Raw genomic sequence first — 20,782 nt, 5'->3', positions numbered from 1 at the left:
CGTTTTTTCACAACCTCCGACGTAAAAAAGACGAAGATCAGTCATTTTGTTATGGTTGTTTTTATTATTCACAACTAAATACTTTAGAGTAGCTGCATTAGTCAAGACAGACACTGAAATCATTGGTGGAGATTTCACTGCACTTGGCTGACAAAAGGCTTTAAATGCACATGCACTGTGTCACCACCTTTCTTTTATTAACACATCTACTTTTGAAAATGCAGAGACATCTTCATTCTTCTGCCTCCTGCTGCGTCTCATCGGTTAACCCTGGTTATTCTCCGTCTGCTAAAGTACAAGTAAAGTGTTCTCTTGCTCTGCTGTCACAGCCTTTTTCACCTTTAAACTCATAATGTGAGTTCAGAGCAGGCGTGAGGAACCTTTTTCCCATCAAGGCTCCTTTAAAACATTCTTATTGTCCTATGATGGTGATATTAAATCAATGAACACATACTGCACTGATGAGATGGCTGGAACTGCTCCTCTTTGGCGCCATGTGTCTGATGTCTGATGATAATGATGATGATGCTACAACTGGCTGACAAACCTTCACCTTAAGAAGCGTAGTGTGTTGTTTCCATAAACACTCAATTCCTCTCACACACAGAAAGACTAGTTGATCTGTGTTTGTTTTGTCAGAGAGAAAAACTGAGCATTTCTTGAGGTGTCCTTCAGTTTTTCTTCAGTATCACAGTTCTTTGAGACACACCGACACAAGATGGTTGCAGCTTCGTAGCTATTAGCTCGCTCATCACTAAAGTTGTCCTCATAATATTGTCTCTCCTTTATAGACACCAAACTCGACTGGAAAATGGAATTTCTAAATATTTTTGCAATTGTCTTTTACTTCAACCAACTAAACAATTTACCGTTGCTCCATTTCTCTACAAACGTGCTGCCTTCCTGACAGTTGCCACGATGCTTATCAACAGTGACCTGACAAACAGCCAGAAGGAAACATGCTGAACGAAACGTTTTCTACTTTGGTGTGCCATCTTATTTTACAGCAGAAAAAAATCCTGTTATGAGAGTTTTACCTGTCTGAGAGTTTGTTTGTTGGTTTGTTTGTGTATAAGCAGATTACTCTAAAACTACTCAAATGCTTTCAATTAACTTTTGTGGAGGGTGACCCAAACAAGAAGCCACTCAATTTTCAACTTTCCATTCGGATTTAGATTTCTTGGACAATTTCCCAGAGAAATTAAGCATATTCAGGAGACTGATATCGATGAGTGTGTCCTAATTGGTGCAGCTTGACTGAATTTAACTGGAATGTTGGGCTTTGGTGGATCCATTCTAGTTTATATGAATGTATTTCTGATTTAGTTTGTTTCTGCATGTATACATTTTCTCTGCAGCCTGATCAAACTGCCTCACATAATGTATGGAGGTTCTCCACCTGGTTTACATCAAATAAATCACATATAGTTTAAAAACCAAGGGTTTAGACTTGCATCAGATTTTTCCTGAGATACTTCACGGAGTTGCACTCTCATCAAAGTATATATTTACATTAATCGTCTTAAAACATAAAACACACTCCTCTAAGTACCAACAACATGTTCTCAAGTCAAACCACTCACACTTGAAAAAACCCTGAAATCAATGAAATAAAATGTAGATGCACAGGCGAACACGGTTAACCTCCGGCGCACTTGTCTCTTGTCCAGCGTCGCTCGGCTTCACATCAAAAGGACGTCGCCATTCAGATGACAAATTGACAACAGCTGCAACTGAGACAAGAATTCAGAAAGTCCTGCTTTTATTAGAAACAACTGAAGTGAATGATGCCAAGTGAATAATGATCTCCTTTCCATGGCTCCCACCTCAATATTTCATAGTAAGTGATGATCTCCCAAACATAAAGGGTGTCGCTGCATCCATATTTCATTGGAGAACATTGCAGTGTAACTGACATACACAGGGAGGAAATGTGCTTACAAAGCATCAAAAGAACTGTCACACAGTATGGATGGCTGCAGAATAATATAGGGCACTGCTGGATGGATGTAACAAGCTACATAGCTACACGCATCATTTGATCACATAATACAAAGCTAGTGTGAGTGTCTATGTGTAAGACACGCATCATTTGATCTGGTAATATAAAGCTTTGGTGCCGGTTTGGGAGCAAGTTTGCTTGACGTGCATCATTTGCCCGTATACAGCAGAACTATGCTGTGAGTGTGTGTGTGTGTGTGTGTCTGCGTGTGACATGCATCGGCGAGGTGAGAAAAAGTCAGGGTACACACATGCAACTGTGTTAACACAACGTGTGACATGCATCATTTACTCGGATAATACAAAGGTGGTGTGGGTGTAGGCTGCAAACAGTGGTATATATAACAACAGGGCTTTCTCAATAAGAGAGTGATGAGTCCTGTTACTCTTGAACTACACACACACACACACGCTGGCTTTCTGCTAAATTAAGCATTGGAGGAATCTACAACACACGAGACAGCACAGGCGTGTGCAGACACACACAAACACCTTCTGACACAGAAACAAGCTCACAAACAAGCTTAAAGAGACACTTGTGACTGGAAATATATGCAATGCATGTACACACGCACAGATAAAAATGCAGACAGTGACACAGACACATGTGCCAGTGCCATGCGACACATAAATTGGGGCATGCATTATTAACTGTCTGAGATTTCCGAGCACATGTTGGGACCGTTGTACCTCAAAAGAAACAGGCAGAATCTATGCATGACTTTTGGAATATTCATTCTATGGGACTTATTTTATAGTTATAAGTCTGAAGTTTGTTCAGTAAACTAGTCGATAAATTCACACTCATGAAAATATGATTTTGACCTTTATTAAACAGTTTTTGGTGGTTGGGACATACAAAAAGCAAAATACAGTCCATCTCAATAATGACTCAAACTATACATGTCAAACAGAAGTCCACATATCAACAGAACAGTTGTATCACAGGGTCAGTTCACCTGAAGTACACTCAAAGAAAATACATCTCAATTATCTCAAGTGATGTTTTTTTTGTCCACAATTTTGAGATATCTCGCTCTGAGGCTTCTGCTCCTTCACAAGGGTTTTCAATATTATTTGTGATGGTTTCGATGATCCACAGATCTTCCGATGAGTTATAACTGGAATATTTATCTACATGAAAACCAATGATGTTCTAGGGATTATTCAGAGTATCAAGGATGTAGCAGGAATCTCAGAGGTGGATATCAGCAGGAAAGTGAGAATATATGAAACATTTCTATAGTTGGCACCAGAGCAGCTCATCACATAATCTGTCGGATGACACAAAGTCTCCATCGTCCATCTGGCCCATTCATGTCATAACTCATCGGGTAAAATGAGACGTACATTACAAATTAATTACGTTTGACTTTGATGAGGCGAAAAAAATGAAATGACACAAATAAAACAAATTTAAACAAAAGCTTTAACCAAAGAATAAAACGTTAAAACAACTTCAAACACGTTTATTATGTAGCTCTGATACTGGGCTGTCAACGTCTCTAATTCAAAAATAAATACTTAGAAGCACAGGGTAGAATTACCTTTAATCAGAGAATTATACAGCATGTTACTGCTTTCCAAAAAGCAAAAGGAGGGACGGGCAGCTCTATAGCTTTGGAAGTTTTGGAAATCTACAAGCAAAGTGACAGACTTTGTTGTGGTGCTGATGATCCTAATCTCCAGAATGTGTTTTCCTGGGGATGAAATAATTGAGCTGTGCTTCATTTGTCTGTGAAACAGCAACAGAAACCCAGAAACGTGCTTCAAAACACTTCTCTGGCAGTTTATTTAATTCCAGGCTGCAGTTATCACACAGCCTACATGAAGCTTCGCCCTGAAACAGCATGAAAACTCAAAATGCGGCATTAACACGAAACAGAATCTGTGCTTGAAATAGATTCCAATTAAAATGTAGTATAACCAAAGTGTAATTTGTACCAAGGGAATCTCAATAAAAGGTGTTTGCCCATTACTCCTACTTTACTGACAGAAGACACTGACGTAACTTTAGTAGAATCAACAGAACAAAGTAAAATGATTGTACGTCCTGTAATTAAAAAGTAAAATTGACTTGTACTTAAACAACCAACAATAACATGATCCGTGACTCTGTGGGTGTCGCTGACGTCCTCTGTCTTTTCATTTAAAATAGAATGAGATCCAGTGGAGCCTGTTAAAGATGATCTGAGGAGAAAAGTTATCGTGTCGCCTCTTCACGGTTTCCTCTGATGTCACTGTGCTCTGCCATGTTCACAGTCCTCCTCCGGCCCAGAGATCCAACATCAGAACACCTTCTCCAAGATAAAGGCCAAGACGGCTGCAGCCAGAGCGAGTCCGATCCCCAGCTTCTTCACAGCCTCCCTGTCTAGACTGTAGGAGCCAATCAGCAGAGTGGACGAAGAGGAAATAGAAGCACAACTCTGGATGCCGTTGGAAATCTGTTCCTGTGGAGGGAAACACAGACAGACAACCACGTGAGACTGAGATCAACAACTCTTTATGTGTCATTCATTCACAATCATCCTGACATTATTAACACTATAATAATATACTGTATTCTTATCGAGGGACTTAGTTAATTTGCAGAGACACATAGATTCCTGGATCCGATATCAAATTCACAGTAAGTCAGTCACACTGCATGATAGGTGTTCACCATTACAGGGGTCTTCCTGCTCATTAGGAGAATCATTTACATGTAAGGTAATACGTATTAAGTGTTTCAAGTAATGTGCACTGTTCATCAATCAGCACTGCAAAAGTGTTCATGGTTAAAAAATGAGCTACTTCAATTAACACAGCATGACTCCTCCCGTCACGTTCACTATGTGATGTTTACCTCCTAGTTTTCCTCTAAGAAGGAGTCAACTGATACACGCGCGCGCGCGCGCGCACACACACACACACACACACACACACACACACACACACACACACACACACACACACACACACACACACACACACACACACACACACACACACACACACACACACACACACACACACACACACACACACACACACACACACACACACACACACACCTCTTGCCCTCCCCCACAAGTTTGTGCAGCAGCAAAAGTCCATAATTCATAATTAGGGAATTATATTTAAATTAAATCAACTAGTCACATCAAAAAGAGACATTTGACAGCAGAGAGCAAATGTCTGAAATCAGAGTTTTGTTTTGGATAATTAATGAGTCATGAAAAAACAACACTGAGAACAGGGGACAAAAAAGATTAACTCCGGAGGGTAAGAGAAAGAAAATATCTGGAGTTTATTTTTGCCACATCGATAAGCCAGATTACAATTTGTTCAACCCATGGATCTTTATAAAAGAGCCATTTGATGTGAGGGGGTACATTACCGCCCTTCGTGGATCATTGCTCTTGATACTTAAGTACATTTAGAAATAAATCTACTGATGCCACTTGATATTAGGATCCATAGATACTGGAGCGGTACCACAATTAAGGAGAGCAAGGTGGAAAAACAGGACATCATCATTCCCTCCACTTTCTCCCTCTCCCTGCCCCCCTTCTCTTTCTCTGCAGCTGCTCCCTCTCTGCAGCTGATTTTCATTTGGAAATCATCAACAATAAACAGAATTGGGAATCCACTGCTTATTTCAATATTTTGTGGATGAAAGCGTTCATAAAACTTCATAAAATCCTCCGTCATCAGTCAATTAGCTTTCATCCTCCATCTTTTTTTTTTTTTTACCCCAGTTAAGATTTACCCAATATAAATCATTCTGATTACCGTGATGAATATGTGGCTGAGCATGTTCTCTGTTACCTTGTCAACTTATGTTATTGAAAAAAAGTTCCTCCATGAGTAGGAAACTCGATAATCAACTTAAAAAGTTTATTGTAGGAGTTTGTGTAGACAGCTCCTGCACCTGTGACCTATGAAGTGAGAGTAAAAGACTGACAGACTCTGTGGAATCCAAACACCTACATGTATGTACAATATGTATTCCTATGTAACTGAGAGTCAGCGCGTACACCTACACGTGCCACATGCACATCTATGAGCAGCTGCGCAGTGTGAGCACTCTGCCTCTCTCTCCCTCCCGTTCCTCCCGCTCCCTTGTCCTCTCTGATGGTAGCGAACACTATCTTCCACCCACTCCTCTTCTCACCCCTTCCACTGAATGGTTTCCCTGTTACGGCACACAATGGAGGATGGATACTATGACTGACAACGCCTACGTGACACATCTATAGGTCACTTACAGTAATGTCAGACAATAGGTAGAGAGAGAATCGGTAACAGAGGTCTGGCCGGCGCGTCCTCATTTGCCTAATGTTGGGAGCATTGTTGGACTTTAATGGTGAAACTGATCCGCTGTTGATGTTTTGATGCATGAAAAGCAATAGGGTGCTTTTTAACAAGGTGGTGTTCAGATCAAGTCACAGTGTCTTTACTGTAAATCATATCAATTAGCCTCATTACAAGTTCAGTCAGATCATAGTTAGAGTTTGGCTTCTTGGCTCCGACTTCATAACCTCCCCAGATACAGTAACATTGATATAATTGGGACAGATGGGAAAAATATCTTTATCCTGTTGGAGCCTGCAGGTGGATGCTGGGAAGGTGGAGGGGCAAGGCAGCGTGTTGACACAGTGCAACAGAGGCACTCAAAAGTAAAGAGAGCGATAGGAAATCTTTGCAGCTAAAATAGACTGTGTCGAAATTCTTGAGACGTGCACTGAACTCCAAATAGTCTCCTGATATTCTCCAAAAAGGGATGAATATGAGAACGCATGGGTTCCTCACACATAAACGTCTAATAAGAAGAAGTCAAGAGAGGTTTTGGTGTCCATGTGCTGTAAACAAAAATACATGATCTCTGCAACGGGCTTCAAGAAGTTACATCCTGCCTCCTGTGTTGTTACATGTGAGTGGAGAATCTCAGGTAAAACTCTGTAGAAAGTGCAGATCCCATTGTGTGGACATTCTCCGGAGGTCATGTCAGAAAACGGCCTCTGATAGAGGATCGTGGAGAGTGAGGCGTGTCACATGATTAGAGCAGAGCAGTGCCAGTCGACCCCCTGAAGAGCTCACAGGCGTCACTCCTTTTTTGTAACTGGGTTAAAATCACAATCTGAACTCATCAGCACAACTGTATTTGAGTTATTTAGTGAGGTTACACAGATCAACCTTTAAAAGGTTTTCAGTGTCGGCTCATAAAGTGTCAGTGAAATGTCCAAGAGGAAAAGAGATGCAATGTGGTTTCACAATATTCATAACTTTTGAAACCCTGAGAGAATGAAGGCGAATGGCACAACTACAATCAAATTAAAAGGACTTTTTTACGGCTTTGCTTGCGTGGGAAAGAAAAAAGGTCCACGTTGAATAATTACAGTAAACTGAGACAAAAGGATAAGAAGAAGAGCCGAGGACTGATGAAACCAGAGAGAGAAGAAAAGTTGAGTCTACTTATCTGTCTCTCTGCAGGTGTCTTTATCAACGGGGTGCCAGGACAGAGACTGAAAGGTACAGTCTAAAATCTATACTAGTTAGAAGGATAAGTGAAAATCCAAGTGCCAGTGGGTGCATGTCAGCACAGTGGGAGATATCGGAGGAGAGGGGGGAGGGAGAAGTGAAAAACAGAAAAGAAATGAGAAAAGCATGGAGAGGAAGAAGGGGGGGGGGGGGGGGCTATGGAGAGATGAGAGATGTGGCTTTTGGTGATCAGCACCTGAAAGCTGCAGTGAGTTCCTGCATGTGTCTGTGAGTAAGTGTGTGTGTGAACTGAGGTGGATAATGTCTGTCTCTCTGCTCACAGCAGTAGAACAGTGAATAGTAATCCTCTTGAAAATCATCTAACACTACAGCAGGGGTGCGGAGGGGCTAGCACAGCCAGGTAATTCTCCCTCGACATCCAAGACTCGCACTTTTCTCTTCTGCTTCATATTCAAACATGCACCGATTCTTTTTTGTCTCTTTTAAATCTCATATTCACACAAAGATACACACACGCACCACAAAAGCCACAAAGCACAATGTGCAGTGGTCACATTTCTCACATGATCCTCACCAGCTGTCAGTGTCACTCTAGACACGGGGTGCATGTGTGTGTGTGTTAGTGTGTGTGTGTGCGCGTGTGTCTGAGAGCATGTGTAAACAGATACAGTGACAGGCTGCTTAGTCACGGGTGATTTGACAAAGCCACAGTGTCAGAAACAATGAGCTGCAGCCGTATTTACAACTGGACAAAAGGATGGGAAAGAAATTAAAGACTGATAATAAAGATAACTTTACTGTTTCAGATAAATAACTTTGTTGGAACTTCACTGTCACCGTGAGTCCCTGTGCAAATGTCTAGGTAGAAGTTATAGGGAACAACAACAAGAGTAATAGAAGCTCAGTGGGGGACATGAATCAGAGTCTTTCTCTGTTGTCATCTGGAGTTTCCACCATCGAACAGTAAAACTGTAAAAACCCTCTGTCACACTGTATGTGTACACATGTATACTTGTAGTATCTACACAAATAAAAATCTGCACTGTCTCGTTATCCGACTTAAACTTGTTTCTTCATGTTACACACGCACAAGCTGAATGTATGAACCTGTCCAACCTGACTGACACACAACACAATAATATATATGTAACTATACTATATGTAATAACTAGACGGGCACTAAATGAGCACACACCTCCGCCAAGGCCAACAAACCACTTATGAAACAGCATTTAAAATCAAAAAATTTGAATTTTGATATAAAAATGTTGAAAAACACCCCATCCTGAATTATTTACGACTAAGTGCCCCACCCCTCCATTTAATATCATGGAAATCAGTTGAGTAGCTTTAGAGTAATCTTGCTAACTGAACAAATGCAGATGAAAAAAACTCCCTTGGTGGAGGTATTAAACTGGGAATTTACCAGTAGATCATGAACAGTGTGAGTATTTTCTCCCACTATTTATAGTCAGTGCAGCGAAGTCAACAGAAGCAAGAAACACAACAGTGGCTCTTGTCTGCAGGACACTGGTATGAAAATCAATATCATTGGTTTTTTCTCCCGTAAAACAATCAGAAAGTGACAAATATCCTCTGTGTCCGAGGTAAGTGTTTGCTCACTGTTGGTTTATGTGGTGCTTCTGTTGTATTTGATTATATTGAACTGTTTTCTGGCTTCTAGCCGTTGGCTCTAGTTAGTCAAGTTGGGTTGGTGTTCAAGGCAAGTGGTTGTGTGTCACAATCTAGCACAGGTGACCTGGGACATAAGAGAAACCCAACCTCTCATCAGAGTCTGTCACCCTGCTCACTCTCTGCTTCCGCCTGAGCAACACAACAAATCACCAGAACCTACCTGCTGATAGATATTTGTTTTCCACAGCCATGAGACTGATTAAACTACAGTGACTGTATAGGTCACGTTTTTTCCACAAATAGGGTCAGAGTTACAGTAACTAAATACAGAAGAACACTATATGTGTGTTTAGAGTCAGGTGTTGGATGCACGTGTATGCCTCAAACACATGACAGGTACTATTACAGAAAACAGGTCTGCATGCTCATGGGGAGGTTATCAGAGTCCGGAACTTACTACTGGACCCTCTAGATGTGTTGACGGCAGCACTTACTGCAAGGAAATGATAATAAGACGTCATTAATGTAAGAATGACATTTCTGTCGTCACTTAACGCCACAGGCTGTACATTAGGAAAAAGGCCACATACTCCAGATGCTCATGAAAATAAGAGAAGGGACATTTATTTAACCTTTTTCCAACATGTAATCCGGGAAAAGGAAGAGAAAATCTTTCTTATGTGAAGAATGCAGCAGGAGGTTTTCCAGGTGAGACGTGTTCACAACCACTTCCCTTCGTGGTCGTTCAGAACAGGAACAAGTTCCAGTAAACGTTGAAAGCAACTGACTTGGACATTTGCGTTCATGCACCAAGCCCCTCCGGCCAATTTCAGGAAGATGTCAGCAGTTCTGTGCATGTCTGAAATGACACATACTGTATGTCCAAAAAATACACAGTCTACATACTCATACTTATCTCTTGAAACAAAAAAATAAAATTGCAATAACAATGATTGTTTATTGAGAGATACTCCTCCTAAACTACAAAACAGCTACAATACTGATGAGAAACATGTTGAGCTTACTGAGGATGGTCAAACCCGAAATAAAACACAAAAAGCCACGTGTGACTCATCTGCTGAGGAACTTTGCTCAGAGAAGTTTGTTTACAAGGTCGACACTGAGAAAATACTATTTCTGTGATAACATGGAAAACAAGGCCAAAAAACATCACCCTAAAAAAGAATCCCTCATTAGCAAAACATGATTTTCTCTCTGTTCTGCCCAACAGTTGGGGCTAACTGCTCTAATATTTACATCATCCATCTGTGGTTCCAAAACAAAGCTCGGAGCAAAGGGCATTTAATACCCTCTGACATTTTAAATAAACAAAACAGAATGGGGCTGTGTAATGCCAGTTGACATGTTGGGTAAGAATGCTGAAAATAGATGCGACGGTTTTGATGGCTTAACATTTATTCCTTTGTTACCCTGACTTTGGTTCTTCAAGTATACACAAAGCACAGGGCCATGTAATACAATTTGACATGCTAAATGAAATGCTTAAAATAGCTACGCCTGCTGTTTAATGGCATAACAAATTATTTGCAACGAGAGTAAACAAAGTCAGGCAAAGGCCAAGCCAAACCTTTTGACATTTTAAATAAAAAAGTTTAAAAATAGACTTGAGAGGATTAACTGCATCCCGACCAGAGAGACAGCCTAATCTTTGATTTGTGTTCTTTCCTGACAATAAGGACGATGACAACATGTGCACATAACGCAACATCAAAGCAACAATCCATAATAGTTGCATGTCAACAAAGAGCAGTTCAATTGTTTGGTATAATATACACATTTTTGTATTACGCCTGTTTGAGTATATGTTTATGTGGGCATGTGTGTGTGTTTTTTGACACAATTATTGTGTCTCATATAGCCTGCGGCGAGTAGGAGTCTGCCAGGCACACCGAGGGGCCTGTGCATCGGTGTATGTGTGTGATTACAAAGATCAGTGTGTGTGTGTGTGTGTGCGTAAGCTTTGTTTTAGCAATGAACCTGTATGTACTTATGATACAAAGTACCAGCAATCCCACACACTCTGCCTATACCAGAAGATTATAAATTGACCACATCCATACACTGTTTTTAAATTCCTCTCCTGCCACCACTTCACAACAAAAAATTCAAACGCACACACACACACGCACACAGGATGAGACAAAAGGAGAAAAAAAAGAATGAGAGAAATGACTCAAACAGGACAAAAATATAACGACCAAAATACACAAAGAAGGAAATAAACAAAAAGAAATATAAAGAAAAAAGAAAAACAGAAGTAAGGCTGAAAAAAATAGTTATTTAGTAAATTGTAAATAGTTATAGAAAAAAGGAAAAAGAAAGGCCTGCACATTATTTTTGTTATTCTGTCAATTTATGGTTATGATGGAACATTGTTCACTACTCGTATTACTTCTCCTCCCTCTCTCTCTCCCTCACCCTCTCTCTCAGCGCTCTCCTTTTCTATTCCGTCTTTCATAGGAACTGTCAATTTGCTGTCTCGAGAAAGGAGCAGAGCCATTTTCTTCTCTCTTTCCTATTCTCTCCGTCTCCTTGAGAAAGTGTGCTGTGAAAAGAGCTGATTATTGGATGGCACTCAAGCTGCTTCCCTGTCTCTTGGTCGCTCCATCTACCTTGCTCTCTCTCTCTATTTCATTCTTGATTCATTTTTTGGCCTCTCTCTCTCTCACACACACACACCTCCTCTTTATCATTTAATTTCATCTGAGGCTGAAGACTGGTGAAGATACTTTCTCTTCTCCTTTCCTTCACCATGCTTTTGAGTGCTTTCTCTGCTATTGTGTCTGACTAAAAGACTCATTACTGGCCTTCCTCTCCGCTGGAAAGTGCTGTTGGTGTGAATGAGGGGCTGACAGGCGGACAGAGAGGTGAGAGAGAGAGAGAGGGAGGGAGAGAGAGATGCACTGCATTGGCGTTAAGAAGACCTCTCGTTATGCCGCCTTTACTTGTTTACACTGAATCAAACAAAGTGGGCATACCGCTGCCTCCGTGTGTGCTGTTAGATAGCATGCCGGTGTTCCAGAATCACACCCGTGACGTAGAACAGAACGCCATCCGTGTTTGTTTTACCGTTCCAGCTTTCATTTTGACACAGATGTGGTTAAACTCTGTGACTATCTCTGATGTCGGCATAGAGGCGGAAAAATAATGACGCCCCCCCCCCATTCCGTGTTCGTACTTTTTTACATGGAATGCTGAGGCGAAGCAACATCCCTGCCTACTGCGGGTAAGGATGCATCTTCTGCACTTCCTAATTCTGATTTAGAGTCACTGAGAGGTGGCAAACATCATCACTGACACGGGCTAAAATCTGCCAAGCTCGCCACTTTTAAACACAAGGCCTATTATCATTGGCTAGCTCCTGCACGTCACAATTTAATTCAGTCCCTGCAGCGAATGCAGTTTACCTGAATCCTATGCCTCACTAACCCATATGCAAGCAGACTATCTTACTAGATAAGTTGTGGATTCCTTAGCTCTATCCTGACCAGGAGCATGCTGGGTTGCCACTTGCCGCTAGCTGCCGTTTCACTTTCTGTGTCTCAGTTATGTGTCTTCCCTTCCGCCTTGCTCCACACCTAACGCTGCACCTCAATTAACAAACCTCCTGATGGGTTGTTAGAATAATGCATTAGAAAGACAGGGAAAAGCACATATAGGTTACATGGTGACCAGATCATTGTCTTTAGTTCATTTAAGATGTGTATTTCGGGAGCCCATAAAATTAACTTAAATGACATTCAAAATGTAAGTGTAATCCAGTCAGATGTGTAAAATCTGCCATCCTTCCCCTTCCCCTCTACCTATTCTCACCGAAACAAAATGGCTTTAGACACAGTAAAGCTGCAGCATCAACATTCTTTGGCTGCACACGGACATAGACCAGTGCCATTATATCACTGTGAGTGTATCCTCGTTTCTCATCCATCCATATTTCCTACGCCTGTTTATATATTCACACATCCATGCATCTATTAATCTGCTCATCCATCAATTGTGCGCATCTAAGCCATCATGTTTCACATCCACGCATCCATACCTATCTGTCCACTTTCAGGTCCATCCATTCACAGCTTTCACATGCCACTCCTCTATAAATCCATTCATCTAGCCATTCGGCCATATTGCCTCCATCTCCCACACACATCGGTATGGTGGTGACTACTGTGCCATCATCTCTCGCTCTCTCCATCTCTAAAATAATAGATCTCTCATAGTTCCTTGTACGACAAATGGACATTACAGACCTTATCTATCCAATCACCTGCTCATCCACCAATGTCTTTTTTTCCCTTTCTCTCGAAATTATCTTTTTCATCTTGGTTGAAACAACAAAGCTCAGACTCCGTCCTCCGATCCCCTTTCTCTTGATTCTTTATGTTTTTCTCTTCGTTCTCCACCGAAAGCCTGTAATTATAGACCTTGCTGCAACACATTGGGGGGTGAGTGTCTATCTGCCTTTCCCTAATCACACATTCATCTCACACTTTCACATCCAGCTCAGTGTGTGGTGGACTCATGCAGAGACTCATAGAAAATAGATGGTCTTCAAATATGTATAGTCCAGCCACCAGTATGTGTGTGTGTGTGTGTGTGTGTGTGTGTGTGTGCAGGCATGCTTGTCAGATTGCACTGAACGCACGTATGTGCACGAGTACTATATGTACAGTCCGACCAGCTTACTTATTATACTGGAAGCTGAATACCTCAGGGCTTTAGTGAAAGTGAGTGTGTGTGTGTGTGTGTGTGGGTGTGTGTAGCTTGCAGATATTGCTGTGTTTCCGAGCCATTAGGTCACTTATCTATTAGCACTCTGCTCCAGTGCCACTCTGCTATCGTTAAGAGGCGACAATGCAGGTCATAAGGACTATGGATTACAGATCATCAGCGGCATCACTGGAGATCACTTAATATAACAATGTGTTAATTGCCAATAGGCTGTGGACAGCAGAGACGAGCATTAATGAATTTCTCCAACTCTGCTGTATAGTACAACAGACCTTCAACCTCTATATGTCTCTCTGTTTCTCATTCAGTCGTTCTGCCTCTACTCTTTTATCACTTCCTCTAACGATCTTATATTTCAAACTACATCTTAGAAAGTGCTCATTTACTTTCACTGTCTTTTATCTTTCTACAATTTCCATTTTTATTAACTGCCTCTTTGTACATTTCACACTCACAGCCGCTATCGTCACTGAAACAAATAAATACAAGGAAGAGCCATTTACATTGCGGCAGGCAAAAAGGCTCCATCATAATAAATCTTCAATGCAGTTTCAGAGGAAACTGAAAATATAAAATGGTGAGAATAATTCTCCACTGTTACAATTAGTTCCTGAAGGTGGACATCATATCTGGCCTAGCCTTGATAAGTCATGACAAATCTGTATCATTGTGGTATCCAAATCCGATTACAGGGAACAATGAAACCAAAAATACATCAGTCCTTAATAAAGTTTTGCGGTTATTTAGGGTACAAATTCTTGACTCTCTCCTGTCAGTGCTGTGTACTGGGTACAACTTTCATTTTTGCTGATGTTGAAAGACTTTCCTTTACTTTGGTTGCTAATGTTGTTGCAGTTTGAGCCCTGTTCATCACTGACTTTACCCATATACAAAAAACAGCCCCAGTAAATGTTATAGTCAAATGAAAACCTCAAGGCACCAGATGTTAAAACAGAAACAAAGTGATAATGTGTTCTCTTCAGCTGTTGCTCTTTCATGATGTAAAAACTGAGAGCGGCGAAGACAAAGACTCTCTCTTTTCACCTGCACTGTCAAGCTCTACATAAATTCTCCTCTGGAACAGGTCAAGGGGAGAGATGATGACTTTACCTTAATTTTCCTCAAAAACTCCCCAAAAACCTCCTGAGACACATTCAGGCCTAGATACTGATGTGAGGAAATATCTGGACGAAGGTATTTACAGTATCAGCACCAGACAAAGTGTATGTCAGTGTGTGTAGGAGTGTGATGTGGATGAACCTATACTTGCAAAGAAAAGCTGCCAAGACAAATTAAGGCCTCGGCATGTTGAGGGTCTGTTAATAAAGGCGTGTGAGTGAAAATGCATGTGTGTGTGTGTTGGATGGGTTACAGACTTTATGAGGTAACAGGTTTTACAAGGTCTGGTCCCCACTGCTAAACTTTTCATTGCTGAGTGACGTGTTGCTTGGCTTGCTATGAATCCCCTCTCTCTCTCTTTCTTTTTATCTCGTTCTCTGCCGACCATTTCTGTCTCTCTGCATGCTTTCCTCTTCATCAGTCTCCCTCTCCCTCTCTCCCTCATGTGTCTGTTCCTCAGTTCCCCTCCCTCTCTGTCTGGCAGTAAAGGCTGATGAAGTGTGAAATTAGAAAGTGTATCATATTCTGCTCTGTGGCTCCATGTCCTGAGCTATAAGCTACAGCTAGTCAGAGTGAAAAATAACATGCAGTGAAACAGATACATTATCATGGTGTGATTGTGTGTGTGTGTATAGACATGCATGCGTATGAGGTTGGAAGGAAGGAAGGAAGAGGACAGTTTACCCAACAACGCTTATCTTAAATTACTTATCTCACAGCTGATACACTGGTGCTTTTTCACAAACTGCAGAAGCAAGCATGGCTTTAAAAAATGTGTACACACACACACTTACTAATTTGCTTAGCATTGATTTGTCTGGAAATACTCATCCATACACTGAAATCTTCACTGATGACGTATAGAAATGATGAAAATTACGTATTATTGCTGGTGTAAAAAGCAAGATATATGGTCACAAGGATAGAATAATTCTTTGTGGAAGCTAAATAAATTTCCCCTGCGACTTTCTTCCTTTGTGCTTCTGTCTTTAAGAATGATTACACTTATGACAATTGATTTTGATTATGTTTTTTATATAAAAATATATGCCCATGCAGCATTGCTGGATATATCAAACATAAATGGATGAACCGAGATAAGCAGTTCAAGTTTGTGTCTTATCAATGAAAAATTCCTCCTCCTTGGGAACTGGCCAAAACAACCACATGTGTATCACTGCTCATGTTCAGTCTAACAGTATATTCTGTTGATTCATGTCTGTTTTGATTTTTTTTTTTTAAATCAAGCAGTGCTAACATTTATTTTTGAAACCAATTACTCATAACTTTTTGACTTTCATTCTCATAGAAGACTTTGATCTAAGGATTCAGTTTAATAAATTGCAGCAGTATCAAAGTGCAATGAATAGACTTTTATCCACAGTGTTTTGTATCTTTACAAAATGATCCATCCTCTTTGGATTTGATCATGTACTCTGTGTATAGATACTAACTGGCTGGTCTGAGAGATCTCTGAAGAATAAATGTGAAGGACAGCGATAAAAATGCTCCCTCCGATTGCTGTGTGTTGAAAAGGTGTTTTTAATCAATGTACCTGTGTTCTTCAGGAACCTTTTCTTTTTCTATTTCCATTACATTTATGTTATAACCTTCCTTTATTTGAATCTATTCTTGACATCTAATTAAATGTGTATTTTAAAGTTATAACTGTTCACACACGTGTATATTTCGCTCATCTGTATATATCATTGTACATGCATGCATGTGTGTGTGTGTTTACCTGCACCAGGCCAGACACCTCTCCTTTCTGTAGTGGTGCTGTGATGGAGGGGGTGAACAGCTTACTGTCGTCTACTGGCCGGCCTCTCAGGAAGTGTTTTCCTGCCTCGTAGATGTCCACCTCCACCATCTTCCCTTTGAACTCATCCCTCTTAGGGACCAGCACCTGCAAACCAGCAGCAATATATCACACACGATGTCACTGCAAATTAAAAATCGATCATGAATCAAAATTAAAGAGCGCAATGGATAATGTGAACACTACAGGGTGGGCGTTGTGGAAATTATGGGATAAAGGACAAAAGCAATGAGTCGTTCAGGCACTAAGCAAAAAGGCTGTGGCCATGAGTCTTAGACGACATTTAAGACGACCTTTGATCAGATCTCAAATGCATCCTCAACGTGTCATGAGTGCAATCACACCCGTACTTAGCTCTGTCCATTTGTGATTGATCACTCAGGACAGGTTAATATCAGGTCTGAACCGGGTCTCAGTGGCTGCACTTTAGTTACTCCAACAAGTTGGCAATCACACGTCAATCACCCCCGGCATGTTTCCTGTCAATTACATTTTCAATTAACCACTGCTCTGGACTCTTTTCTCCAGAGCTCCCCCTCATTGTTTTTCCGCCAGTCTCTGCATGTGCACAAAAAACCCAGGGCTGAATGTTTTCAGTTCCATTTATGGAAGCCCTGAAGGTCAAAAAACTATGGGAACAGCTGTGAGATAAACCAGTGGGATTTTCTGGTTTGCCTTATTATTTCACCATGGCAACTATAAGTCTTGGCTGATCACAGCGGGAAGGAAGAGAAAACAAAGAGTTATAATTACGGCTTAGCGTGAAATAGAATTTGTTCTTAATGACTTACCCTTGTAAATAAAGATCATGTGCAAAGGATTTTCTTTCATAACCTTTTTCAAACTAAACACAAAACTGACGGATTGACAAACTTTTCTTTCCTGATTTTCTCCAGCTCTTGCTTTAAGATTCAGTGTCTCCGGTGAACACTTATAGAATGATTGGTGTTGTGATTATTGATGGGAATTAAAACCACAGTTATGGGAGCTTGTGCAAATTATGACGACAACTAAAATGTGCGTTTTCTTGGTAAACATCGCACATGATTTATTCTATATCCCAAATGAAAGAAAAAAACCTCTTTGTACATGAATAACAAGATTTGGAAAGTGATTATTATACAATTCTAAAATGTGTAATAACTGAATAAAAATAATAATGTGATAATTTACTGATCCCTGTTGGTAAATTCTCTTCTCGTCTTTCCACAGGCAGATCGGGGATTAGGCAACACTAGACGACCAAGACCCCCAGCGCCCCGGGACGAGCTGAGGATCCAATATATCGTGGCCCGGTGCACTTCTTTAGACTGCGTGCTGACTCAGATCATCTGGTGGCCTGTCTAACCATCACAGGACTCTGCAGGGCTAAGCTACTGACTCGGCAGAGAGTAGCGTGTGAGCCGGCGGAGGGAGTGTTACTGCTGTGATGGCAGGACTACACCTGGTTCAGTGTTAATCTGTCAGTCTCTATCCAGCTGGTGGAATATGATAGGAGACGGAGAGGGGGCCAGACAGACACACAGCCAGCGCCACACCTGCCTAATCAACACACCTGCTGCTCGACACTCTGGCCACTGCGAGGGTGTGTGTCTGTGTGTGTTTGTGTGTGTGTGTGAGAATGGGTGTGTAAGTAGCTAGCAAGCTGGGAGCCGAGAGGTAAAACAGCAGGGCTGTGGGGGAGTTGGGTGAGCGTGAGCATGTAGGTGAGGGTCATTCGAGGCCCATTACAGGGTGATTAAATGATGAAAGACCCTGTCTGATTTCATTGGAAACACCCCTCCTACTTCCTCACTTAGCCCCCCCCCGACACACACGCGCGCACACACATGCACGCACACACAGGTGGGTTGGGTGCCTATTATACCCGTCAGGATAGATATCCATCTGATGGTGTAAAAGTGAAACTAGGCCATTTGTTCACACTCTCGAGCTCATTCCTCGCTCTCCTCCCTCCACCCCCCTCTGTCCTTTTCTTTGCTCCCACTACTCTTTCCTGACCCTTGACTTGCCTATTTTTTTTCTCTCCTTCAACTCAACGCCCTGACACCCACCCACACCATCCGCTCCACCCAACTGAACTGCTCAACGTTTTGCTTTCTCTCTCTCTCTCTACTTTGTCCTGTTTTCATCCAGCACACTTAACCTATTGAATGTTAGTAATAATACTTGTATCTTGATTGATGTATGGTCAGGTTTAAGCTTTACACATAATGATGTTATTGGGTATATACACATTATGTAAGTGTAAGTCAGGCCTCTGTAATGTATTATGTCTTCAACCTCAGGTGTATGTTCTGTGTATGTCGCACCTGGGTGTAGATATGTGGTATTAATGATAAAGGAACATATGCCTTAGGGGCACAGACTGGAGAGGATATTAGTACATAGTGTTTTCTGGTGATTTAGGACGACATGTCTAAGACTTACTGTCCAAAAAAAAAGCGGGGAAGGAGAAACACCACACACGTAAACACGCTCTCTTCGCAAGTTCAGTCAACCGACACACATCACACGCAAGCCCGAATGTGCACATGGAGTGCGAACCTGTACGACACACATGAACTGAGTGACACTTGTAACTTTAGTTTATAGCCTGCAGAAGGAGGTGCACAGGAGGAGGAGAAGAGGGGAGGAGAGGAAAGTGGAAGGGAGGAAAAATTATTACCATCCCGTGCCCTCCCCGCTAATAAAAAACATAACTTCAAACATGTTTTTGATGATGGTTAAAGCAGGAGGAAATTGATTTATTTGAAGATGTTTTAAAGTGAATTTTTCACAGGTTGAGAGAGGGTCTTTGAAGCCATACATGTGTGTGTGTGTCTGTGTGCGGGTGTGTATGTAAGATGGAATGTTCATGTCTTTAGGGCTGACCTTAATGTTAGTACGTTTAAAAAAAGCAAAACGCGCTGCCGCTATCAGCCGCCAAATGCTCTCATGACCACCGCAGGTTGTGTGTGTGTGTGTATTTGTTAGTATGTGTGATATTACTGCTAACCTACTTTAGTCAATACAAGCTTAAGCTTCAAACACCTGCTGTGACTACTCCTGTGACATGCAAAGCAAAGCTTCTGGTCTGATTAAGTAAGTGTGAAAATGAGGAAGAGTTGGATCAGCTTCACATACGAAAAAATATTCATCGAATTCAGAATAATTAACAGCTTTTTTTACTGGATGTTTTCGATGGTGGATGGAGTGTGTGGGCTAACTAAACTATTTGAGGATTCATCGAATGCATGTGCATCAAAAAACATTTGTAACATACACATTTTGTACAAGTAAAAAAGTGAACATGTAATCACCAGAAATGTATGATAATCAAACGGAGTAAGTCATTTTATGACAAACCTCAAATCAAAAAGATGATTAAAGCTCAGTCGATAAATCATAGCTTCATGTATTGAAATACAAAATGTAATGTTATTTTTAGGAGTCAGGTCATTCAGCTTAAATTGGTGCATGATAGTTGTGTAGTGTGCTACTGTAAATTACGTAAAACTTCCGATGGTTTAAATTTTAGCATTTTTTAAATAATGTTTGGTTGTTATCTTCGCCAATAGGGTTAGATTTTCACCCCTGTCAGTCTGTTTGTTTGTCAGCAGGATAACACAAAAACTACGACACAGATTCCCACAAAACTGTGGAAGAATGGGACATGGGCAAAGAGAGAAGCCATTTAGTTTGGCACGGATCGGGGCAAAGGGGCAGATCCAGATACATTGTTATCACTTTCTTTAGCATTGCATGATAGGGCATTTTTTGACATTTTCAGACTTCCAATGCAATCATTGACGCCTCTTGATGAAAAATATCAAACATATATGTCTAGGGGACTGATATCTGCAATTTAGTGCTGCCTGGTTGACTTTATGGGGACAATTGGGCCATGGCGTATGTATGTGCAACTGAGTGTCATTGGAGATCAATGCTGTAAAACACATTGTTGTAAACAGCCATTATGAAATAAAAATACAA

General features: G+C 41.1%; 1 protein-coding gene across 1 annotated transcript in view; it reads right to left on the bottom strand.

Annotated features, from left to right (window-relative positions):
* Positions 1–2,814: 2,814 nt before the first annotated feature.
* The window catches only part of cdkal1 (CDK5 regulatory subunit associated protein 1-like 1), a 247,851-nt gene continuing 229,883 nt past the window's right edge, over positions 2,815–20,782 (bottom strand). The window contains exons 14-15 of the mRNA XM_061080642.1: positions 16,730–16,894; positions 2,815–4,451 (exon numbers count right to left, since the gene is read on the bottom strand). Coding sequence (XP_060936625.1) covers positions 4,290–4,451; positions 16,730–16,894 — 327 coding nt within the window. The 3' untranslated portion in view covers positions 2,815–4,289. The remainder of the gene's footprint in view (positions 4,452–16,729; positions 16,895–20,782) is intronic.

This window comes from Limanda limanda, chromosome 11, assembly GCF_963576545.1.
Source record: "Limanda limanda chromosome 11, fLimLim1.1, whole genome shotgun sequence".
NCBI classification, from domain to species: Eukaryota; Metazoa; Chordata; class Actinopteri; order Pleuronectiformes; family Pleuronectidae; genus Limanda; species Limanda limanda.
This window is presented reverse-complemented; position numbering and strand designations above follow the sequence as displayed.